This window comes from Hetaerina americana, unplaced genomic scaffold, assembly GCF_022747635.1.
Source record: "Hetaerina americana unplaced genomic scaffold, ioHetAmer1.1.p SCAF_6, whole genome shotgun sequence".
Lineage (NCBI taxonomy): Eukaryota > Metazoa > Arthropoda > Insecta > Odonata > Calopterygidae > Hetaerina > Hetaerina americana.
The window spans coordinates 91,806,793-91,833,756 of NW_027287205.1; the positions used below are offsets into that span (position 1 = coordinate 91,806,793).

Below are 26,964 nucleotides of genomic sequence, written 5' to 3' on the forward strand. Positions count from 1 at the left end.
TTACGACCTAGGTATACCATAACGAAACCTAGGTCGTGATAAAAGTGGTTTATGTGGAAAGGCGAAGTATTTTAAATTTAATTTCAATATGAACAATTTCCACCAAGTGACGCCAGAAACTGTTTCATTTAACGGTAATCTTACTTACACAGGAATGTAGAGTAGGTTTTGGACTGCCACTAAAAAGAATTATGTTTCACTAATATTGTAAAATGCTTAGACGTGAAGGTGTTCATCCACATTTAGGAACAGGAAAACGTTACGTGGGTGTGAATTATCGTTAGGAAGGCATTTCACGTCGAGTTTCGCGAGATAATCGATACTTCGCGGTGGATTTTTACGGAGCACACCGCGTACAAACTCGCCTCGTGTGTTTCTATTACCAAAGTGTGGGTAAAAATGGAAATTCAAGTAATTCTGATAGTATTATAAACGTTGTTCTATATTATCCCACAATGGCAGCAGCGGTGTTAACTTTTATTTCCATTAAAGCAGTGATTATATCTCCAGGTCTACCTTTCTTAGTTATTGCTTGTATCCCTCATTTTAAATTTTTCAATCATTTTCTTGCTGGGCTTGAGGAAGAACAGGATCTTCATAAGCCTCCTGTAGGTCATCGCATACTAGTAGGCGTCAGCTAGCTATTTGTTCGGGCGAAAGCAGAGCATTACTCTTTGCCTATTACCTCCATCGATGACAGAGGTGAACTGGCAGTGAAGTTATCTCAAATAAATGAATCCTTAAAATTTGCTTCATAATGACTGCGCGGATGCTGGAGTCAAATCAACAAAAATTGTTACAAATTGACATGAAACTCAGAATGTTCGATGAAATTGGCATTTTGAAAATTTAAATGTGCGAATAAAGAGTCTATGATCTACTCTTCGTCAAGCAGACCTCATACATAAGCGGCGGTGTAAAAAGGCGTGATGAACTCAGTACCACTCCTGCACGATCTTGTTTCCAGAAAGCTGGACTCGTGTGTTCTGCATGAGGGAAATATATACTAACAGTAGTTTACCTTCAGATTAGCATTGGATTGATCCCTGGGAGCATTATTAGAACGCCGTCGTTTTCCAAGGGGCTTTGAAGGAACAAGGAAGACTCTCGTATGTCGAGTGCCATAACTTGTCACCATAACCATAGCGCAATTTTAATTTGTGGTACACAGTTTGCGATTCGGTGATCCCTCTCCCGATGATTCGGAGTAGCGTGCCAGGAGTTACATCCCGTCGGGTTTTTAATGAGGCATAATTAGAAGGCAAGTGGATGTTGTTAGTGTAATGAGTTCTAAAAAGTGAATATTTGTCAAGAAGGATAAATTGTATCGCTTAAAAATGGATCCTACCCACATCGCTAAATGGAAGTAAAACCTTGGTATGAAAGAATGAGCCTGAAATCTGGAAAGGATAGGAGTACAAAGTACTTTAGGGAAAGAAATGAGTGAGGAAGGAATGAATGGGTCGAGCGAAAGAATCTGAATTGGATGCATAGCTACGATACACGGGCGTGTGAAAGAGGCGTGCTTCAATGGTTTGGTTTCAAAGGCGGAAACATCAACCTCTCATTTGAGGGATGATGTATAAATGGTTAGAGAGAAGAAGAGGTAGGAACGAGAAAGGCATGGTGGTCTGTGGTCGAATAGTCTTCCTGAAGACGACTCACATGGCACCCAACAAGCTACCGCAAGGGTGTGTGGCAGGGGGGTGGGTACCAGGTATGAAGCATCAAAGTTAAGTTACGCTTAATTCTTAGTTATCAAGAAATATTTAAAATAGTTCAAAAATGAAGAGAGTGGTAATTATAGCTATATTCATGGCAGTATCTACGTATAAAAACTTCACATCGCACGCGAGAAAAGCTGCTGCTAATAAGAAAAAGAATGAAACAAGGGCGAGATAAAATAATGGTATTGTACTAGGCTACACAGAATATTTTTACACCAAAGTCTTGTAGTTCACAGTTATTCTGATCCCATATTTTTCAGAACAATGTCATCTAACATCTACCGGTTCAATGTGTATTTAAGCTCTCTCATCCCAAGAAACTCTGATTGCACGCCGTCAAAAGAGCCTCTTCTCCTCTTTCCTGGGCCTATGTTACGATGGGGTTAAAAACAAATGTTCAGTATCATCACCAAAAAGACCTTCCAATTTATGCCATCTGTAATTTAACCTTCGCTCCGTGAGTTTTTCCCAGGCTACGAGTAGCTGCCGTAATATTTTGGATACGCTACTAAGTTTATCATAGCAAGGTTTTACAAATCTAGCCCCTCTACGCTGCACGAGGCCTAATTCGGCAATCAATCCGGCTGCTTGAGGATCCCATATACTATGTAATAGCTGCATTTTCTAAATGAGGCCTAACCAATGAGAGTTAGCATCTCTCTTCGATGAAGATTCTAGGCCGCGCGTGAGATCAAACCTATGATCCTTACAATGCAGTGACTTCAGAGTGTAAAAATCATTCGCCTTGACCAGGGTTCTAACCCGAAGTGTAATAGGACGTCTCGATAGATTAACGGAATAAAGTACTTGGCCGGACATCGAGGGATCCGGGTTCAAATCCCGGTCACGGCTAATCATTTTAACACTTCGAAATCATAGCATTGTAATGCAAATTAAGCGGATGACTCCATCAAAAAGTTACTGTCGCGGCATCTCCCGCAGTTTCTCGGAATTTAATCTATGATCCTTAGTCCTACTATTGCTTGTCCCTTATTTTGGATTGGTATCAAAACTGGGCAAAGTCTTTCGACCACATTCCTCCTTCACAAATGAGAAAAATTAGTGAGAATTAGTGAAAATGTGCGAGAACAAATGAACCCATTTAAAGTCTTCCTTCTCCGCTTTTATAAATTCTTGAGTAGATCTTCACGGATGTTATCTGTTCCCACAAATTTTGATTTCATTTCCTTTGTTACTTTTTTATCTCGCAGGAAAGTCATTCATGCACATATGATGTTATTATAATTCGTAGATAATTTCGGTGATGGAAAATATCTCCAAACGATCTGAGATCGCGTATAGAGTTTTTTACAGAGAGTTGGTCGTTGAGACAATGGGGTAGCATGAGTAGATGGGTGATTTTAAGGTACTTTGGCTATGGAGAGCATTGGAATAAATTATAAGGATGACGAGAAAACGAGCGGACTCCTATGAATAACGGGACAACATTTTGACCAGCACATCGGTGCAAAAATAAACTTGAGTCTCGGATATCTGGCAATCTGTAATACTTGGTTGAAGATGACAAACTTCTTGCACTTTGCCTATCAGTCAAAACACTTTTGAAGAAGAATGAAAATGTAGTAGACATGGTCAAAGAGGGAGAGGAGATGGAACTCTTGAGAAAAATTAGACGAAGTCAGGTGAGGTGGTTGGATCGGAACAAGCAGCGATGGCGAAGTTTCCTTGGGTAGACCGTGCGTCCTCTCACCTGCGTACACAGTCGCCCGCTAACCCAGGAAGGGCACGTGGCGGGGGCGCCAGCCGTGCATGCATACGGAGAAAAATACAAACATGCCTGTAAATATGAGTCCGCACATGCATAGCAATAGCTCATACACGCAAACACTGATACATGTTCACATGCACTTTACCACAATTGCAGATTTCAACAATATAAATAGCTTTTGGTGTTTATGTTGATATATTCCGCACCTTGGGTTATATTTGTGTTGCATTTGCGTATCGTGCGTAGAACGGTCTAATCCTTTAACCTGCGTGAGACGGTGTCTTTCCCTCGCATTCAACCTCAGTGATCGAATAAAACAAAGTAATGTGGAGCCAAGACGATTCCCTCTTTAGTGTTGCAAGGAAACTGAGGCGTCCCCGTGTGTTTTCTAGAAATCTACAAGCAAGTCTCGCCTGCTCTCTCTCCCCGTGTATCAAGGAGTTCCTCACTCCGACAACCCGTCACGCTTACTCTCTTCTCTTGGTAATGTTGTATAAAACTAGAGGTTTACATCTCAGACTTATTCAATTCTTTAATATCTTTTCCTTCAGAGTATCCCAGATTAGTGCAGTGTATTCTAAATGCGAATTAACTAAAGCAGATCTTACTTTTTCTTTACCAAAAAGCAAATTAATCAACCCGAAGGTTGGTTTTATTGGTGATGGTAGAGCTCACCCAGTACCAAGTCCAACGGCGTATAAAACTGAAGCACCAGGAAAAGGGGGGGGGGGCAGATCCTTTCTTGGGAACATCTATTGATCAATAAATCACGCAGCTTAGGCGATGCTGAGGGTTTTCAGAGGCGTGATCGAGATTGAGACCGGGCCCTCCGGTCAGTAGTCCGACGCTATCAGTACTACCACTTTCCTATTCATTATATTTCCCTTCAACCCATTTGGGAAAACCTAGCTAGCTTATTTAAGGCCGATTCGCATATTTTCTGATGTGTGCACTCAAGGAAGTTTGAATGTTGACGTAATACCCTGTTGGTACAGTAGGCCACCTGTTCTGAGATACTTCAATCGCCCTCCTTTCAACATCTTTCCCTATAAACAGTTTGCTATCTGGTCTAATTCGTTGGAGTTGATCTGACAATGCCCTTATATCTCTGATAGTCATTGAGTTTTCGGTCGTCTAAATGTGCTGCTAACGAGTGATCTAGGGTCGTCAATGTATATTAAGAAACTTAGAGGCCCTTGAATACTTCCTGGTGGAACTTATCACATTTCGTCTGCCTCGAATGAACTCAATCCGTCGACAACTGCTTTATTTTACTGAAAGAGCTGAAGTACCCAATCTAGTAAGTCGTTCAAGTACCGTAACGATTTAGTTTGTTAGTCAATTTTCTGTGATGGACTTGGTTGAAGGAAATTATCATTTTTTGCAGAGGGGAAGGTGGAAATGAAATGTGTATTACACGAGACAGAGCGAGGAATGGGGCACGGGATGTGCTGTACCTGGACTGAAGGGAGATATTACGAGGAGCTGAAGATTAGTTAAGCGTGTTAGGACGTGTCTTGTTTGATGGAACTTTAAATATTGGCAGTGCTGAGTCTCCCCTAGTCCAACAAAGCTTAGACCGATCAGCGACTGTTGATTAGTTAATTATTGAATAATTTCGGATTCGAACGCGAAGTTCCAGGAAGGTGGCACGCGAGATACTCATTCTAATAAGTTTTTTGGTATATCATCAGGTGCAAGGACAAATAATGCGGATGGTTTACCAACACGTGAACATGCCAAAAATAATTGGCCATGAGAAAAATATGGGTTTTCTAGTATCAGACCACAAACATTCACCGATTGGCCTTGAGATTTGTTAATCGCCATCACGAATGTAACACGAATTGGATATTGAATTCGCTTAAACTCAAAGGGCATATATCAACTTTTAAAGAATCTTTTCTTAATATCCTTACTCAACGTCCCTGTCATTAACTCCCCCCTCCTTGTGAAAGCCTCTTTACCTAGCGCAGTTCGTCTTCTACGTCCCTACTACTTTGACCGTGATGGTCCAAAACACTTCCGAGATACGTAAACCGTTCTACCTGCTCCAGTTTTTGCCCTCCTATTTTAATGTTAAGCTTAGCCCTTTTCTTTCTAGAAAATCGTATAACCTTTGTTTTATTAATATTGATTCTCATCCCATATCTGTCGCACTGAATTTCCAATTCACTCAGCAATGCTTGCAACCCCTTGGCTGACTGAAATACTAAAGCTTGGTCATCAGCAAACCTAACTGATTTTACAAATTCCCCACCCACTTTCAAAGGCGCAGGTATACATGGAAAGTGCCAGGTGACTCAGAAAGGTATCAGCTAGATTATATCCTGGTTAGACACAGGTTTAGGAACAGTGTGATAAATTCCCACAGCTTCCCGGGAGCGGATGCGGACTCAGACCACAATTTAGTGCTTATGAAATGTAGCGTCCGTTTCAAAAATATAAGGCAGGGGCGGCGAGTTAGAAAATGGAATGTAGAAGCATTATGTGGTTTGAAAAGGAAGGAGTACAAAAAGGCGGTAGAGAAAATCATGGAGGATGGTAAAGAGCTAAGTACTATCGAAGATAAATGGTGAAGGATCAAGAAAGGGTTATCGAAAGCCGCAAAAGGCAATACTGGCACCGCTAACGCATCCTACTTTACATAAAGTATATATATATATATATATATATATATATATATATATATATATATATATATATATATATATATATATATAATTATATATATATATATATATATATATATATATATATATATATATAATTATATATATATATATATTTATTTATTTATTTATTTACGTAAAGTATATATATATATATGTATGTATATATATATTCAAACACGAAATCCCGCCAAACGGCGAATTTTGTTTCTATATAAATGAGTATATATATATATATATATATATATATATATATATATATATATATATATATATATATATATATATATATATACATATACACGCACACACACTTATTTGCATATCTTATTGGGAACGAGGCGAAGGAGGCGAGGGAGGGAGGGGAGGAGGGGAGGGAGTGCGAGGAAGGGAGTGGGAGGTCACCACATTGGACGATACAAATATGAGCGAGGGTGGATCCTCTTCAAGGAGGAGGAATGTTTTCAGAATGTGTAGCGAGCCTCCTGCCGTCACCCCTCCCCCGTCTGCCCATTGATTGCGGCCACCGGTGGCGCGGGCTATATTCAAGCGTGGCAAACACACACGAGCATGTGCTGCACCCTTTGCATGCACCCCGATGTGAAGGCGAATGGCGGGGGGCACAGACATTCCTTCCTTCATCGCACGGCGCACCAATACAGCACAATAGAATGACCGTAGGCCAAAGAATACTTTCATGCGAAAATGTAATGATTTGTTCAAATATTGCAACCATTGCATGATTTTCGTGGGCATTAGAATGTGTATGAGGGGATCGGGGTGGTGCGGTAGCTAACGTACTGGCTACCTACCGAGAGGACCCTGGTTGGAATCCCGGATACGACTGATATTTTCCAGTGGTCTCCCGATCCTTCCTCGGGATTCTTTGTGGAGAGCACTTTGAGAGAGTACGACGTCCGTCCGACAGATGGGGCGTTAAACTGCGGACTCCTCGGCACTTTTATTTATGAGTGGACTGATGCCGACGCCGGGTTGTTCTCCTCTCCTGTCCATCCCCAATGGCGCAAATGAACTCAGCTGTCGGTAGCCATCCCTCAAAAACTACTTCTAACAAGTGTGTGTGTGTGTGCAAGAGTGGCTTTTGTTTATTTTCTCTGGCAAAACCATGTTTTTGCGTGAACCGAATGTCGTTGGTGCATGGTGCGCTGGCGTGGGGACACTGGGGCCGGCGGCGGCGTCGGGCCGGAGGAGGGTGGATGCGCCGACGCCCCTTGTATGTCGCTCGCCCGTCCGTCGACGATATCGTGGCATGGGTTTGGCAAGGCCGAGGTGTTCCATGGCCCCGGACCGCCCTGAACCACCTCCCTGCCCCCACGTCAACCCAACCCCCTGGGGCACGCGCCCCAGTCGCGGTGGGGGGATGATCCCTCCTCCCATAATCCTCCCTTTCAATAATCGCCCCCGTCGAACAATGCAGAGAGACCCCCGGGAGGTGGAGGCGTGATCACCAGGGGCCAACGGGGGGGAGGGCTTATCCCCAACCCACCCCCCTTTCACGGCCTGCCTCCTGTGGGGGAGGGTGGGGCTGGAGGGGGTGGGTGGGGCGGAATTAGGTCGGTGGCGGGGGAAATGAAGCGATTCTCCAGCCACGCGCCAAGGCCTTACATTTCGCCGTGCACGGGCCCCGCAGCCCCCACTCCCCCGCACCCTGAGCGACATCCGAAACGCTAGGAAGCAGAGGAATGGAAATAATAACACACACACGGGCGCGCTCCCTTCCAGTCCGGAGAAACTGGGATGAGGCCGGAATCGTGAATTCAGGGCGTTTTTTTGGGCGGTGGACTGTTGGGGGAATTGATTCGTATGTGTTGTCACTCATGGATGCCGTGCGTGGATGTAGGGCGGGAGAGGAAGGGGCATCAACGGACAAGGGGCCAGTGGATGACGGGAGTGTCGCAGGGGCGAGGGCACGGCCTTTCATTCGCGCCTGAGTGTTCTTGGGTTAAATTTTAACAATGTCTGAATCTCATACATTGAAACATTATAATAACTGAGAATCAAGGGAACGACTCGCTTCAAATTTGATGATTATTAAGTAAGTTTGTCAAGATTTTGCATTATAGAGACTCATTTTTATTTTAAGTGACTCCATCGATACATAATTGCAAACTCAAATAGAGCGCATACGTTTTCCCGAAGTAAGACCCGATGCGATGGTGACCCCCAAGTATTTTGCTTCGTCTTCCGAACATCTCCGAGTGTGTAAGTGGGTAAAATTTGGTCCTGTTCTCTAGGTATAAGTGTAAATCGTTTAATTCAAACGCCGGCACAGAAGGAATAATTCTGGCGCCGCAATATATTCGTAGGCGAGACTGCCACTGTGAAGACAAATTGCCATCGGAAACGATCGAGTCATTTACCCGACGACGAACAATGTGAAAATGCAGCTGGAGGAAACATATTTCTCAAACAGTTGGCACTCCCTGAATTCCGTTAATAGTCGATCACTGCGCCCTCTTCTTGAGGCTGGGAGAGCATAATGTCCCGAACGTGCTTTCCCGATGTGACGCACACTAATTGTGTTTTATTTGTGCAGCTGTTCTCATGAGAAACCTCCAGAATCAATGGACGCGAAAGAGGGCAGGGGATTGCCCCGGCCTTAAACTAAACTAAATTCGTGAAAGTAAACAAAGGAATGCGCAAAACGTACCTATTTAACAAGGCAAATTTTAACGGACTTCGAAAATATTTAAAGAATTAAGTTTCAAAATTTAAGACAAAAACCCTGAACACTTGGAAATATTTCTTAGATATACGCGACGGGATGAAGACGCTAATTCCATCCAAACTTAAATGCGATAGCAAGAAAACTAGATGATAAAGCGGAGAGGTTAGATCGGCATTAAGAAGACAAAGCATCAGATTACAAAAAGGGTTTAAAAAGTAAAGATATACTTTATCTAAAAGCATCCAAACAAAAACATAGGGAAAATATCGTAGTAAAACCAAAAGTATCATGCGTAAAGCCCTATACTCCTTAAAATGTAAAATGCTATGCGAATATCTCTTGAGGTAAATCCAAAGTCATCCTGGTTAGGGAAATACAGGGTAAACGACCAATTATACATTCTTTGAAGGCGGAAAATGGAGAAATCATTACAGACAGAGTGAAAAAGGTAAATATTTTATATGTTTTTCCAAAGCGTCTACAATTAAGACACAAACGCTCCAAACGAGCTTGTACACCCACTCATAACATAGGAGCACATTGCACTGACTAAGAAAGGAAACTTGCTAGAATGGAAGAAGGAATTTGATGAAGACCTTTTTTAGAGTGTTTTTCTTAAATCAATAGAAAAAGGCTCAGTACCTTCGGCGGCGATAGGGATAAACCAACCAATTACCGACCCATTTCCTTAACATTGATCTCTTGTAAAATATTATAACACAATATTGACAATTACATTATGAGATTTCTCGATAGTAAGAAAATACTAAGCTAACACCAGCACATATTTAGGAAGAAAAGATCTTGCGAAACACAATTGGGCCTTAGAATTCATGATATATTTAGATCGGGAGAAAACAACACACAAGTCGATGCAGTGTTCCTAGATTTCATAAAAGCCTTCGATTAAGTCCCACACAATAAATTGTTACACAGACTTAAATGCTACGGTATCAATCAGAAAATAATAAATTGGATTAAAGACTTCTTGGAAAATCGAAAACAAATACTTCTCAGCGGATAGAGATAATACTTCGGGCATCCCCCAGGGAAGTGCAATAAGGCTATTCTTAATATTCGAATTCCTAATATTCAATTCAAGGGCTATTCTTAATATTCGGAATATTTTTCACCTTCTTTTCCTAATATAATGTTGCATTCAGTTACGGCCTAATCTAAACACGCTAGTAGCAACCTCTGATTATTTACAGACATGGTAGTATAAGGGAAATAATGTGATACACAGGAAAATCAGGAGCCAACTAGATCGCGAGCTACTCTCCAGAGACTTAGACATAATATTGGATTGGTGCAAGGAATGGGGATCAGTACTTACGATAGCATTGGCTTATGCGCAGTTTTGAAATTTTGGGACAAAGGAAGTGACGAGCAGGACATAAATTATGAAACGGGAGCACATAGGACAACATGCAGATCCGCTTCAAAAAAACTGGGCTTCATTAAACGGGTGGAGGGGAAATGTACTGAGAAAGTGTTTTGCTATAGTTTGCCCCCAATTGGAATACGGGGGGATTTAGGATGGGAGCCACTTGAAATGCGAAGAGAACAGGCGAAACTTGGAATTTTGGAAAGGTTTTAGGACAAACGGGTTTGACGATGACACTAAAGGAATAATTATGGCCCCACACTCCTTAGGTTATAGATACAGATCATATAGATAAGATAAAGGAGACAGACTCCAGCACAGATATACACAAATAGTCGTTCTTTCCCCGGACAATCAGGAATCACAATAGGAAGAAACCGAAGTCACTAAATAAATATTTAAGACATTCAATTTACAGGTCAGGACAAGGTCAAACGCTGCGTAGACATAAGGTAGGTGCATGTGTATGTTGGTGGCTGGAATAGTAGAATTACTTACATGCGTGTAGTTAAAAAGGTTTACGCATGAATATCACACTCGCCTCTGTGGGGTATTGAATGGCATGAATTTGTTAGTTTTGCATGTGGTTTATTCTCTTCGACGGATGGCGTGCCCTAACACTTCCCGCCACACGCCCCGGTGGCGTAGTATTGTGTGAATGATGAACCTTAGTTGCTATTCTCCAGCATTCGCGGGGATCGAGATGGTGCGGGGGCTAACGTACTGGCTTCCCACCCTGAGGGCGCGGGTTCAAATCCCGGCGGTGTTGAATATTTTTCAGAGGTATCTCGATCCCTACTTGCGGTGCTTTGTGGAGGGCACTTTGAGTGAGTACGCCGTCCGTCGGATGGGACGTTAAGCCGCGGACCCCTTGGCGCCTTTCGTAAAGAGTAGGCTAATGCCGACGCCGGGTTTCTCTCCACCCTTCATCCTTTCCTGTCCTTCCCCTATGGCGCAAATGACCTTAGCTGTCGGTCGCCTCCCCTCAAAACTACTACTAACTCCAGCATTCGCTCCCCCCCCCCCCAACCAATGCGATGCCACGAGTATGGATAAAATTAATCTCCAGCCTCGGGAAGAGAGAGGAGGGCTGGCCTCCGCAACCGTCCGCGCCATCTGTGGGCCGCATTGTCCACCTCTCCCGGAAAACACGACGTGCGGCAGTCGGCGAAAAACTCTCTGGTGGAGGCTGTGGGAAATGTTATGTAAACCCGAGAGACGCGGGAAAGATAGCGTCGTTCGAGTCTCTATAGAAAGAAATGAGGCTTCCGACTGCATCAATATTTATAATTCCAAGAAGCAATATCACCATGAATATCATAAAATGCACTGTTAAGCTCCTGCCCGTGGACTACAATCTTGGCCCGATGGAAGGCCTTTTTTGATGACCCCTGGAGATATGCTCCTGTTATGATGACCCAGGCCAGAAAGGTCGCAAGGCAGCCCGCGCAGTATCTGTTCCTCAGTAAGATGGCTGCAGAAGCGTCTGACCCCAGTGGGCCTGATCATCAGCAAACTTAAAGGATTTTACGAACTCCCCACCGACTTTCATTCCTACCTCCCAACTCTTCCCATGCCTCTTTAATCATTTCCTCCACATATACGTTGATCAACGGTGATAATGGGCAACCCTGCCTTACACCTCTTCCCAACACTGCACATCGGGACTCTCCCGTTCCCCACTCACACCCGAGCAGTCTGAGATATGTAAATGTTACGGATTAGCCTCCTGTCCGTCCAATCTATTACTATTTTCTGCAATATATTCGTTATTTCTACAAAATTTACTCAAAACCCTTTTTCAAAATCTACAAAATTGAATAATGCATCTTGATTCCACTCCAGGTTCCTCTCTATTAGTGATCTCATTACTCTAATTGCAGCATATATTAATTTGCCGTGCTCTCCATCCTTTTTAATGGCCTGGAGTAACACTTAAGTTGTTTGTTAAATCAAACTTATGTGTTCTAGTGCACACATATGGCTGCCTTTCCCCTTTTTGGATTGGGACCTAACACCAATCTGAAGAAATCTTCCTTCCACGTTCCTTTCTTAGAAATGTTACTTTTCTTCCCACATTTTCCTTAGCCTTTACGTAGATCTGCAAGAATGCGATCTACTCCCACAGCTTGATTTCAATTCCCTTTACATCTCACCACTAAGTATTATGGGACCACAGCTTTTGTCATTTTTGTCACATTCCATGCATCTTAGCAGGCTACAATAATATCATGACCATACATATCTTCTACGCATTCTTTCCAACCTCTTTCAATATTTACCGGTTTAAATATAATATTGCTGCCCTGTCTTTGATTGTGCCCTCATATTTTCCCCAAAATCTCAGGATAAACAACTTTGTGATATACATTACTGTGCTTATCATTTTTAATGGGTAGTCCTAAGTTACCTGTCCTTCATTGTACTCTGCAAAAGTAGAGATGATTATTGGAAATGCATTCTTTGTTGCAAAAGAAACACTTGGTTTTTCCACATAAAATATTTATTCACGACCTAGGTTTCGACGCTCAGCGTCATCATCAGGCCACCTGATGATGACGTTGAACGTCGAATCCTAGGTCGTGAATAAATATTTTATGTGGAAAAACCAAGTGTTTCTTTTGCAATATGTATCGTTTCCACAAAGTGACGCCTGAAGTTATCTCCTTCTTGCATTCTTTGTTGGACCAAAAATTTACCCCACACATCAGCTTTTATTGAACTTCTAAAAAATGAAGAAGTGATTTTCAAATTAACAATGTAGCTTGTTTTAGGACATCATCAAATACCAGATAGCAAATACCAGTTCCTAATAGTAACTTTTCCGGTGATTACTTAAGCATAAGTGAGAAATATTGCTCCTTACTTCACATGATTAAGTGTTTTAGGGAAAACTCGGGTCAAACAATGACACTACTGGTAAATATTTCCCTTAAAAAAGCAGACTACAGTCGATGAAAACAATGCTTAAGAGAATCCTACAGAAAGAGAGTCCAAGAGCCAACAGGGCTAGTGCATAATTAGAATCCATGAAATCGGACTCTGGCAATACCTAGCTCTAACAATAGACTCTGGCAACAACTAGGTGAGGATGGGCAATAAATGGGATGGATTTGATTGTCTGAAATTCATATTTTACACTTTCCTATCTATTAGAAATAAAATAATTGACATGTAGGCATCTTCACAAAAAAATAAGAGCGACTTACATTTGTTGGCCAAGCACTGTTGCCAATATAAATAAATCAAGCACTATTTTATCAACAACATAATTTTAGCTACATCATCCTGCATAAATGATAATAATAACAGATGATGGTGCTCTCATTCATTGCAACTCCTCAATTTCATCTGTTAAACGTGGCAACAGAAGTGAAAAGTGTGCTGCTGTCATATTTGTGTTCAAAAGAACTCACTTGGGTTTACTAGTTGCCTACCAGTATTTATTGTACCAGTTTCATTTATTTTCAAAATTGTGACCCTATTAGTGAATGTTTATATCAAATTGCCACCCACTAACTTCTGCTAATTTTGGCTTTGTTTTGTAATTCAGGTGAGTGCGTAACTCTATTTCATTCCTTTGGTTTAACAGTAGTCTTTTAGGACCTTGTTTCACTTAACTACTCTCCTAGAGATGGTAGCGCCAGACTTACCACTGCATTCAACCACAAGTGGACAATCTTTATCCAAGCCTCTGACAACTAATGATCCTCTGCATATGGTTAAATGCTTTCATAACCCTGCAGCCATTAGGGAATTCTTGATATTGCTGAAGAATCTTTGCTGATCATTGGCAAACCTGATTTTACGAATTCCCCACCCACTTTCATTCCTACCTCCAGTTCTTCCCACGTCTCTATAATCATTTCCTCCACATATACGATATACGTTGAACAGCACCGGTGATAATGGGCACCCTACCATACACCTCTTCCTAACACTGCCTATCCGGACTCCCCATCCACCATTCGCACCTGATAGCAGTCTGAGAGGTGCCATATTACAACTCCACTACTTTTGATTGCTCAGTTGTGTAATTGGAGCATAGGAGGCAGGCAAAAATGGCCACTCAATCTAGACCACATATTCTAGAGTAAATAATTGATTTTATGTCGCTGTTATAGCATAACCAAAGTAGAATCTGTTGTCTATAAAAGGTTTTTGAGAGAATCTTTCAGTTAATTGGTTGATAGTTATTTAAATGTGAGCAAACAAGAAGGGCCAACCAGAGCTCAAGGACCCAAAAGCCATCAGCCCATTCATTTTGGCAGCATTTCTTCCCCAACAGCCAATTACAGATCAATTTCGTCGAATCAGGTCATGGCAAGTGAACATAATCAATTCACAGCAAATAATAATGCACTGTTAATCTACTGAGGTTTCCACGTCACTTCGTCCACATCAGGGGCACAATGCTGATAGGTGCAAGCTCGTATAGTTTCCTCCAAGAGAGCAAGGGGAGCAGAGTTATTTGGCGACAAATAAAAATTCTTCCTCATGAGTTTGCACCAGGGCACAAACTAGCCTTTACATTAAATACCTTTTTCCTAAAACTTCTGGACTTGGTACCTAAACATAGTATCTAGAATTCCGTGAATTCGGTGGACCATCTACATCATATCAACTTACCTCCCAATGCTAAATTAGTGCCCCTTGAAGTCATGAGCTCTTTTGCTTCCCCCCCTCTCATGAGGCTCTTCCATAGCCTGGGAGATTGTAACACACGCGAACATCAACCTACAGGTCAAGACGGAATTGGGTCATTTGCTCAAGTTGTACCTGCCCCTTTCCCTGCTTTAGGCATAAATGTTTTGTGACAAGTTGGAGGAAAAATTCTTCAACTTCAACCAAAATTTGAAGAACATTTTAAACTGATAAAAATACGGCAGTGATGTATTATTTTCCTAAACCAGTAGTGACAGGGAACTAGATATATTCTCTTGACTTCAATTCACTGCATAGTTTCAATAAACTCATCATTGAGCAGTGCAGAGCGCACAATAATCTTCCTTAGACCTAACCATTCATATACAAGAACAAAAGCACATTATCTTAATTTATAGGAAACCTACCCACACAGATCATGTGATTCCTTCTGATTCGAATGATTCAATTTCCCACAAATCAACCAGTTCCCATTCAGTGATTCATGGATTACAGTTTTGAACAAGAATTCAAAGCCATCAAAAACATTGCTTTCGAGAGTAGCAACGGCAAAACTCTTTTCACCAACTTGCTACGGAGGAAACAGGAAAAGCTTTAGCTATTGGCTTTAGTTAGCCACTTCACAGGAGAGGCAAGGATAAATGTTGAGTCTCCTATCAAAGTCCCTCCACACTCGCTATATACACACTAAGACAAAATTGAAGTTTCCAGGATGAGTGGTGTACGCAACATAACATGTGGGTGAGACATCATTTGCAAATGGGCAGGACTTCTGCTACCAGCATCAAGGAGCACTAAAAGTGTACCGATTCAGGGAATATGACTTCCACAGTAGTCAAACATTTAACTGAGTCCAGTCATACTTGTAGTTTTTATCTTTTAGTTTTACACCAGCAAAATAATATGGTGCACAAAGTAATTCATCCTCCGCCTCAATCACTGTTCATTGCTTTCCCACGGAGTGACTGCGCTCCCCTCTCGCCCCCCTGGAGGTGCACATCGCCAGTTAGAATGCAGGGGCCAGTCATACAACACTTGCCCCAGGCTTTGCCACCAAGGACGACACAAACAGGGGGTGCCGCCATTCGGACCAGTCCCTTCTGCTGATGACGAGAGCTGGCATGGATCCCCAGCCTCCCGCGTCTCCCACATGACCACACACAGCAGGGCATGGCTTTCTATTTACACTTTGTGATGATTTCTGTCAAACCTTACTCCTCCTTCCCCTCCCATTTATCCCTGCTCCTCTCCATTTCCTCCAAACATCCCCCAACCTCCTCCCTTTTGCTCTCTTCAAGTAAGTCAGATGGCTTGCCCTAAATATAAGAGGAACATATCTGGAGAAAAAAAATTAATTGCAGGTATTGATTGCAGACAAAAGTAAAAATTTATGGAAATCCCCCTTGTGCATGAATGCACTGATATCAGTGCCTCTGCCAGTCGCAGTATGCTTACTGGAAGGCATTGACGTGAACCGCATTCAGGCACCCTATCACTGTCTCTTTGACGTCATCTAGCATCCCAAAACGGTTGCCTTACTAACTCCTTTTGATTCTCGGGAACAAATTTAAGCCCAGCGGTGTCACATTGGGGGCCATGGGGTGACTGGGGCAGAGTTGCCAACCTCGTGCTTGGCCACACACCGAGCCACGGGGAAGCTGGTGCGGCATGTTGTCACGGTGCAGCCTCCAGTTGGCAAAGATCTCCTTTCTGGCACGTTGCACTCTCAGCAGCAGCCTTTCAAAGACTTCCAAGAAAACTTAGGCGACAGTTTAAACTGCCAGCCCCAAGGCACAAACTCTTTATGGAAGACACCTTTTGAGTCGAAAAAGATGACAGGGAAGAATCAACTCATTGTTGGTGGTTCGTGAACTTGCACCCATTGACATGCATGCACCTGATGACGACAAAGTATCGGCAAACTCTAGATGGAAATAAATCTCTAATAAAAGTGCATAATTAATTGTTACAAATCAATCTGTTACAAATACTTCACAACACCCAATAGTAAAAATAAAGAGCATTCTGATCAATCCAGTAGCTTCCCGCCTGCTTTCCCATTTCAGCACGCCTTCCGCTTCCCAACACCACGCGCCTTGGCTCTCTCTCTCTTTTTCCCTTATACGTTCTAATTTCCTTAATTCTTAATTTTCATCAAAAATCACAACAATTCTTAATTAAAAATTAAGAGACTCAAATTGCAAAGGCTAGGAAACGCTCTCTAAAATCACAATTACTGATAAAATTATCAGTTATCAGTACAATTGGCAGTAATGCTAAGGCAAGAGTCACACATTGCTTCAGCTCTGGAGGGCACTTGCTAGCCGGTCCAGAGAGAAAGGGGTGGGGAGAGTAGGTTTGCAGATGGCTATGGGGGGTTCAGCCTGCGGGAGGAGTGGGTACACCCCCTTCCCCCCCCCCCCCGGAATAACAGCTGCAGTTATTTGGTTTTTTGCTTGGCACATTTCTTGACTTAAACTGGCTTCTTCCATGCCCAAGGATTGAAAAATCTCCATCATTACAAAGGGTTCTCTCCATCAGGGAAACTTTCACAGAGTTTCATTTAATAATCAATGTAAAAGAGTAATAAACAAGCTCACAAACAGAGTGTACAACAATTTTCCAATAAAATATATAATGCATTCAATTCATATGTATCTAATATAGAATCAATGCACAATAAATTGGGTGCAGCAGTGAACAAATCACTGACCCAGTGTGAGTCCACCATAATCACAGTTAACTTACTTTCAATGTCGAGTAAGAACAATGGGAAAATTTTCTGTAACAAGATGGTCATCTTGGAAGAGGATAACGACATTAACTTCAAATTCTGAAAGGAAAATAGTAGATATTTTGTTCAAACATTAAATCAAAAGTCATAAAGTTATATAGAACTTATTACTACAACATCCAGAAATCTTATAATATTTGAATGCATAAAACCTTGAATTTATTTTTTATTATCTGCTCATCTCACTTTCAGTGAAAAATTCAGCAGAGAAACAAAAAGAGCTCTGAAGACCAACGATGGATACTCACCAACTTTGAAATTGCTTGTGGTTAGAGTGGGGCATGTGAAAAGGCGAGGAAAGACCATGTAAATCGGAATGGCAACTCCACAGGTGACATCACCTTCCCCAATTTGAATGTTCTGGATCTCAGTGGCTGCAAAAGTTTTTATTTACAAAAACAATCAACAGTGAAACCTAAAATTTATGCGTAAATCCCACATTTGCTGGAGATTTACTCACATTTTTGGACTTTGGACACATCCAGATTGGTTTACAAGTGCAACAATCGCCCATCTCAAATTTATATTCCCAAAATGAGGAAATGGCAGATGACCTTTTATCAAAATTTAATATCTCCGATTTCAATACATGCAGTTGTACTTGAAAATTTACCATCTTGATACATTTTGTCATTCTCATTTATAGCACTTATTTGCATTATGAATAATGGTGATCGTATTTAATGATTTATTTTGATCATGTGATGTATTTCATTTGCAAAAGATAAAAATAATATTTTCAAATAATGTCACTGAACCTAAATTAGGCATCAGCATTGCTTCTGCACCCATCACTCCAAAATACAACTCATAAAATTTCACAGTCCTACCATTTAAGCATTCTTAACAATAATACTTCGAAATGACGTGCATTTACAATAATGAAAGGTCTTCTTAGGAGCTGGACTGAGATTTAATTAATACCTTCCTCTCCCGAAACCGCCAAAAATGCCCAATCTATCACCAAACTTGCATTGACGGAGTTGAACATGGCATGGCTAATGTAAATAGTCATATAGATTCTCGCATACTATACCAAAGTAAATAAATAGAAATGAATGTGAGTACCTGCTAAAAGTCTGTGAAACAGGCCCAAGGGTTTTGATGAGAAGTGGGGTGGATCCACCATTATTAGGTGTGACAAAGTGATTTAGCCAGGTCTTAACATCAGGAAAATCTATCGAAACTAGATTGGATTCACCCAACTAATCACTACACTTTACTTTTGATGAATATAAAAACGGAGGGATTTCATTGATTGCTCGTTTACAGCAATGAGCAATATTATCAAAGCAAGAAATAATAATAATTAAAAAAGGGTGGCTCTACTCATACATTTTGGCCCCTAATGATTTCCATGATTCAATGCGAGGAAGTGACTGAAACTGATAGTTCTGAGATGACTAGGTTCTGGGTCCCGTCCCGTGTGTTCATGTATTGTGGACTATGTTTCAGGTTGAAACTAAGGTATGTACGATACATCCATGCAATGTGAAACCAAAATGACAAGTATGCATCCCAGCCTTCTAAGCAGGGTCCACGCTAAGCATGAGTGAGAGTGAATAGTATATGTAATGAACATTTTTAGCAATGGCATCCCCTTACCATCCCTGGCATAGCCTTCCGCACATCCACATGTTTCCACTCGAACTAGTTGCAGCTCCACTGATTTGATCGGCATTTCACAGTGCTCAACCACAAGCTGAAATGAAAATTTTAAACATTCAAAATACTGTGGGAAAATGTGCATGCAACAAGAATCAAAAGGAGAGGAAGGAGTTGGAGTTTTTAAAAATTGGAAGGAGTACACACAAAATTTCCCAATCTTTACCAAAACAATATCCTCAATGTTCCCAAAACATTTCAAATTTAAGTTTTCTGCCTGTAATTTGTAAAACAATCTAGTTTTTGTCCTTAGGATGAAACTATGTACTTTTTTTAATATCCATAAAAAGCAGAGATAAGCACCGGTACCAAAGAACCGAGAAATACCTAGGATTCTTGTCAGAGGTATTGGTACCAACACCATCACATTATTACAATGCGTGAATGTCACCCACAATATAGTTTGAAGTGAGCTCCAGAGTTCCATCCAACTTTTAGGTTGATTACTGCAGTCGTGGTCTGTACTCCCCCAAACCATATTGCAACCCATTTCCAGCAGCACCTAAAGAACATTCACCAAGTATTCTCACTCCCATTTGCCTGACATTAATTCTTAAGCTCTTCATAACCTAGGTAACATGACCATGAAGACTTCCCTCAGCTTATCCAATGCTTTCTAGTATTTCTTCCTATCACGGATGACCTTGACACCATCCCACTCTGCCTCTGACTATATCCTCAATCTTCCACCCACTTCAAATTCCACTCAGCAACTTCCTCTCTTCCCAGGCATGAGTTAATTTGTCATTCATCTTGCTCTCTATACATAAAACTAAGTCTCTCCATTGTACCATCACAGCAGCCTCCATTCCTCATTCAAAGAACAGTATTTGGAACCCACCATGCGTGCTCTACTCCACTGGGTAATTAAAGCTAAGGACACGGAGCAGAGAGCCAAGGAAATGTAATGCAAGGAAAAGCAACCAATGTGAGTGCTTTCCTCATGACTAAAATGACCGTGAGAAGCAGGAGATCGGGGGCCATTTGGGTAAACCGTGATAATAATGTAATCATTCTGTATCCTTTAATTCTCAAGAGGTTCTAATTCTCATTCATGACTATTCCCATTCTCATTATAATGCACCGCAGGTCAGCTTAATTCTGATAATACACTGCAATAAGACCTTGGGCTTTGGGGATCTTAACATAATCGCTTTGGGACCTCTGTTAAAGTACATTATTCCGGAGCAAGTGGACAGGGAAGAGTTGTAATGGGGACATACTACCACCCACTCAAGAACCAAACTCTGAGGTGAAGAGCACCCGAGAATCGACACACTCGAGAAAACTCTAAAAACTATCGCCGAAATGAACTGGTAGGAGTGGATTGACTCGGAAAAAGGAAGAAGTATTGATGACGTTTCCTCGGGTCTTCCACCGGTCAGGGGTTCCATGTTGGCCAACATGGACGCCTGACCCAGTAGAAGACCCGAAAAAACTTCATCAAGCAAATATACCAAGAAAGCACCAGATCTTACTTCAGGAAGAAGTATCTTTGCAAAGTTCCCTAATTAAAATTTCAGACAAAATATGGAACTACATTTCACGAGCAAAATATCGCAACTTTAACCAGAATACAAGGAGACTGCTAAGCTTACCTCGCAAAGATGGGGAAGCAAGAGGATAAAGACTGCGAGGAATGCAAAGTCACCGATGCATTCGCCCACAGAATCACCTAAATGTGCGGAGATTAGAACTTGGGGTCGACGGACACATTGGGACATTTAGCAGTGTTGCTTAGAGAATGAAATGTATCGTAAAGAGTGCGGCATTGGCCGAGGGGATAGCAAGAGGAGGAGGATGGAGACGAGAAGGTCACCACGGACTGCTTAGAGAGAAAAAAAGAACAAAGGGCCAAATTGGCCGGCAAGTTATAAGATGACTGTGGGTCGTGCAATGCGATTGTTAAAACAAGACCTCTTATATTTCTCAGTTCTTTTCTCAACAGTTAACAATGTGGATTATATATCTAACCAAATGCACACACCATTGCATGTGCATAATTAAGGTTATTATGGAAACAAAACGAGCGTAGCACTCAAGAAAATGTGTAATATCAAAGTGCATTTTCAATGCGATGTAAACTTGAGAAATAACAGAAAATGTTGCAACAAGAGCCACCCTCACTTGGATTGTACAATCATTCAAACTAATACCAATAAAGAATTCTTCCGCCCTCTATTTTCATTATCATGAACAGTGTGAGGGGAAACAGGATGCCTTTAATTGCCCTCATCAGCCGTCAATTTCCCTCAACTCTTTGCTCTCCCTCCCTTTCGATCCCTCCTTTTTTGTCCTCCTCACTCATTGAACTGCCTCCTTCCAAGTCCCACAAATATTAATCTTCAAAACCTGTGCAAATAATTATTGGGCTAACAGCCTCGGCTCACTTACCATTCCTGTGAAGGGCTTGGTGACACAGCAGACTGTTGAATCTACTTTTCCGGTGATACAAAACCTGGGCACCCGAGCCTTTTCGCGATCACGGACATTTTGCAATGACTCAGGACTCATTGTGAAGGACACCGGTTGTGGTATTGCCTTTTCCCCAGAATTTTCCTAAGAGAAGCAGAAAACAAAATCAGATGAAGGAGCTTCCTGATGAAAGCTTATTCCTGCCAATTCAACATTCCCACTGCATTGATACATTAAGAATTAGGCCAATGTTTGGGGAGGAGCTGACACTATGCGGTTTAATCGTTATTGTTTGAGCCCTGGCAGGGAGAACAACATTCACAACCAGATTATTGATAATTCTGTACTTCCCAGCTGTGTACTTGATGAGGTGGGACGTGGATGATATAGAAACAGAAGAACATTCATTCAATCATTGCGTGAAAGTTTACATGTGAGGTCATGTTCTGTGGTTGCAAATGCAGATGGAAATGGGAGTGTGGATTTTGGTATTGGAAAATGAGGAGCACTGGCAGCACTGTAGCTTGAGTAGGATGCTTCTGGCTGGGTAGTTTCGCACTGATGAAATGGGAAGTGGGCTGGGACATCTTGAGGCTGGTGAGAGGGGAAAGGGAGTGGATGAGAGAGAGATAGAGGGCAACAGCGTGGTCTAAGAGAGGGAGGGACCCCTTATATGCATGTCTCGAGGGGAGGTGGCGTGGTCACGCAGAATCCCATGAAGGTCGGCACTTCATTTGAAAATGATGGTGGGACATTGTGAAACAAAGTTTGAGGAGAGGGAACTTCCCTGAAGGACAGGGAAAAGATCTGCAAGTGGTGTGGACACCCCTCATGCCAAAGGGGGGGCAATAAGGTTGGGGAGGTTCAAAGCGGTGGATCGATTTAGGATTACACGGTTTCGTAAATAGGGTTTAGGAAAGAGTGGGTAAGTGGGTGAATAATGATTGGATGTGCCAATACTGGATGTGTACGCAAAAGGTTCCCCGCATAGGTTTGCCCATGCCAAAAGAGAATGAATGTGGGTCTAATTATAATTAAGAGAATAAATCACAATCATATGTGAAATAGTTGATTCAAATATGATAAACACCATAGATGACAATCAGGGATGAGTATTTCCCATTAATTGCTCAGCATGAATGATTCCAGAGATGGTGAAGATAAAAATGTGGGTCTTGCTCGTGAGAAGTTTGATTAAAGACACAAGGCAGAAAATGAATTTATTCTATTAAACATCCATTTCTTTAAGATTGATCTCTTGTAAAATATTGGAACACATTATTGTCATTAACATTATGAGATTTCCAGTAGTAGGAAAATACTAATCCAAAACCAGCACGGATTTAGGAAAAGCAGATCTTGCAAAACACAATTTGGTCTCTTCATTCCCGATATACTCAGACCGGGAAAACAACACAGAAGTCGATGCAGTATTCCTGGATTTCAAAAAAGCCTTCGATAAAGTCCCACACAATAAACTGTTGCATAAACTTAAATACTATGGAATCAATGAGAAAATAATTAATTGGATTAGAGACTTCTTGCCAAATCGCAAACAAATAATAGTCATAGATGGGTTGTGCTCAACGGATAGAGATGTAACTTCGGGCGTCCCCCAGGGAAATGTAATGGGGCCTCTTCTGTTCTTAATATACATTAATGACTTGAGCACACACTTTGGTAGCAATCTGAGGTTATTTGCTGATGACACGGTGGTATACAGGGAAATAAGGAGCCAACTAGATCGCGAGCTACTCTCTAAAGACTTAGACAATATCTCAGAATGGTGCAATAAATGGGGATTAACACTTAATATAGATAAATGCGCAGTTTTGAAATTTTGGAACAAAGAAAGCGAGGGACAGGATATAAACTACAAAACGGAGGGTTTAAATCAAGTTAAATATTTGGGGGTTGTTCTAACACCACGCCTTTCATGGGGAGCACATATCAGGACAATATGCGGATCAGATTTAAAGAAACTTGGCTTCATAAAACAGGTGGTGGGGATGAAATAGTTAAAGAGAGGAGTTATTTTGCTCCAATTGGACCTCATCTGGAATATGCCGCAAGTATTTGGGATCCTTGGGAGAAAATTTGGCAAAAAGATTTAGATAAAGTACAGAGAAAATCCACCAGATTCGTTAAAAATTGTTATGATAAGAACACAAGTGTGACAGGTCTCTTAAAGGATTAAGGCTGAGAGTCACTTGAGATACGAAGGGAACAAGCGAGACTTAGACTTTTAGATAGGTTTAGAGCAAACGAGTTTAACGATTACACTAAAGGAATTCTAATGGCCCCACACTACTTAGGTAGATCAGACCACAAATATAAAATAAGGGAGATAGATTCCAGTAGAGATAGATACAAATACTCATTCTTTCCCAAAAAAATCAGGAATCATAACAGAGATAAACCGAAGTCATTTTAGAAACATTAAACACATTTAATTTACAAGTCGCAACTAAATTAAATATTGCAAAGATGTTAGGTATACTTTCAGGTGCATGTGTATGTTAGTTGGCAGTTTGAGTGTTTGCATGTGTGTGGGGTGTAAGTGTTCTTGCACGAATGAATGCAATGTTTTTTGTGGATGTATGAATTTGTGGTTCTTGCATGCGGTTTTTTTTTCTAAATTACGGGTGGTGTCCTAACACCTCCCGCCACATGCCCTTGCGGCGGCTTGCGGGGTATTGAGTAGATGAAATAATAATCAGAATACACGAATCACATTAGCTCAAACACACAACTGTACATTACCACATTGTGCAACTAAAAATTACACAGGTAAGAATTTTACGTGTCTAATAATAGAGTGAGCACTGCAGATGCAGGCACTTAAGGCATTCCAAATATTAATCTTGACCTTTCAGACATAGATGGCGAACAAGCAATGATGCTTGGTTCAAGGCCTGTTGCCCAATTTGGTGTTCAATTGTTGCACGCTTCTTTGTTCCAACAACATTACCACATCTAGTAAAAAGAGTCTGTGGTTGTATAATAAACACCTAAAATCAGAATTTATATTTGGAATCTGGCAGGATGGGGTTTTAAATTTTCAAGTCAAATATCAAACTTGCTGGCGTCAAAATTGAAATTGACGACTATTCAGACATTTTTCAAAACATGACAATGATAGCTTAAGTACGGAAGGTTATGACCAAACTAGTAAGTCTCCGACAGTGTATGTAACACTGAACCTTGTCGGATTACCAATACAATGTATTCATTACTCTCCTATAATATACAATACAACACTATACTACTCCAATTTAAAATATTATCAATAGGTAAATGACTGCCTCATATTTTTTTATTTCAATAACGAAAATTACTCACCTTATACTCAACTATAAATTCTGCAACTTTACACAGGTCTTTAGCCAAAAAACTTCGTTTCATTTCACATCTCAATAGATACTGAATATTCACAAACACTCCATGGTAGGTTTCATGAAGTGTCCTTTGACCTCTCGGTTTGAGGGGGAACTCAAAGGGTATTTCTGTTTTCCCTGAAGGAATTTTTCCTGGAGCAGCAACTTCTATTGAATAGTGCACTAGCTGAATGGGCTGAAAAAATGGTCCATTAATTTTCAAAACAAAGAACCGAGCTCTAAGGTTCATTACGAAGGATTTCAACAAAGACATTTAAATAAAGAAAGATAGTAATTAGCAAGTTCGACTTTACGTTAAACAATGCAGAGTACATATTCAAAAATTATCACAGTGCAATAAATACAGTTTATTCAAAATTTCAACTATCACATTTGACCGTACTGAATTTAATTTCAAAGGGCAGTTCTATATTACACTACACAATGCCTAGGTCTTACTTTGGCAGAGTTGTAAAATGCATCAAATATCCCAACATTTTTCCCGCTCAGCTGTAGGTTCACAGTTCCCTCCATAGTTAACGAGATTCCGTCATGTTTGATATCATTTGGGGAAATTATCACGACGACACCACTGATGTTTTCCTATACATCATGAGGTAGAATCAATCACAACAAGAATGAAACGGGTGGAGTGTTACAGGTAACATTATACAGTTACCAAAAGAAAATACTAATTCTTCACTTATATTCTTACCCCTTCGTGATAAACTTTGTTAGCTTTCTTTAACTTCACATCAAGATTGATCGACATTGCACAAAGCGGACGAATAACACGAGAGCCACGAAGACTTACTTTTGAATTGATTTAAATAGTAATCATTCCAACTTAATTGAACTTGGCCCACGACTAATTGAGCTAGCCCACGACTACTTACCGGCCGTTCGGGCTCTGGATTTGTCAGTCATACCAACGTACATATTTTTCACGAAGTAACTAAGTAAATCCTCTAAACCATTGCAGTAATCTCACTAAATTGGACAAAAACACAGTAATACTCCCTGTAATCACTGAAAATTGCAAGACCGGGATTAATTATGAACTATATGATAGATGGCCCTAGAAAGATAACTAAACTGAAGTTAGCCCAAGCGACAATTTTTCCTTACGAGTCTTTCTTTCTATTTCAATAATGGATGACAATTTTTCCTTTCGAAAGCGAAAAGTCAGAGTCCATAAAGAAAACATTTTCAACAATACCTGTTGAACTAAAACATTATTTTTCTTGAAAAGCACCAAAAACCCTCAGCACTCCCTCCTCTATCACGTCGTATACAGACACCCCATACTTATGACCTAGTTTAGGACAATAGTCCCTACAGAAAGTACTGAACAATATCTCCTAACCTAGAACATTTTTTTCTGCAATTTCGCATCAACATTAGCCACCACTTACTCCAACTGCAGATTTTCGCTTACCCTATGCTCATTCACTAGTTTAGGATCAAGAGCCTATTATCGTCACCAGAGTCGTCCTTTCACAAAAAAATGAGAAAGTACATGTCAATATTTTCTAAACTAGAACAATTTTTTTCCTAAAATTTGGCAGGCACTTTTATCAAGACAATCTATCCGTCGGCTTTCGCTTACCCCATGCTAATGACCTAGCTTAGGATAAAGGGCCTATTATCGTCCACAAAGTTCTCACTATGGAGCAGTAGTACCCCTTAATGAGTGAAACTTAGCACCTGTAATGAAGTCAGTCAGTAATGGTGGGCGTATTAATTAATGTTACCGTCCTTCAAGTTTCAATGGCTGAACATTGTACCTTATTGAAGTAATTGCAACCAATCAATACAATGACTTCTTCGCTTATCGCGTTCAC

At 41.1% G+C, this 26,964-nt stretch overlaps 1 protein-coding gene across 1 annotated transcript; it reads right to left on the reverse strand.

The window, feature by feature from the left end:
* Positions 1–17,411: 17,411 nt before the first annotated feature.
* On the reverse strand, positions 17,412–25,992 carry LOC139694994 (vacuolar protein sorting-associated protein 26C). The gene is made up of 7 exons (XM_071593560.1): positions 25,836–25,992; positions 25,580–25,723; positions 25,086–25,316; positions 21,723–21,887; positions 19,269–19,365; positions 17,912–18,037; positions 17,412–17,702 (listed from the first exon to the last, which is right to left on the reverse strand). The coding sequence occupies exons 1-7, from the start codon at positions 25,890–25,892 to the stop codon at positions 17,620–17,622; spliced, it is 903 nt and encodes a 300-aa protein (XP_071449661.1). The 5' UTR covers positions 25,893–25,992; the 3' UTR covers positions 17,412–17,619.
* Between the last annotated feature and the right edge of the window lie 972 nt (positions 25,993–26,964).

What these genes read in the sequence shown, in the direction of transcription:
- LOC139694994 (XM_071593560.1), bottom strand. Translation starts at nt 25,892, where the DNA reads ATGTCGATCAATCTTGATGTGAAGTTAAAGAAAGCTAACAAAGTTTAT. An exon ending in CATTTTACAACTCTGCCAAA is followed by an intron (nt 25,317 to 25,579) that starts GTAAGACCTAGG and finishes CCATTTTTTCAG; the next exon opens with CCCATTCAGCTAGTGCACTA. An exon ending in AATTTATAGTTGAGTATAAG is followed by an intron (nt 21,888 to 25,085) that starts GTGAGTAATTTT and finishes TGCTTCTCTTAG; the next exon opens with GAAAATTCTGGGGAAAAGGC.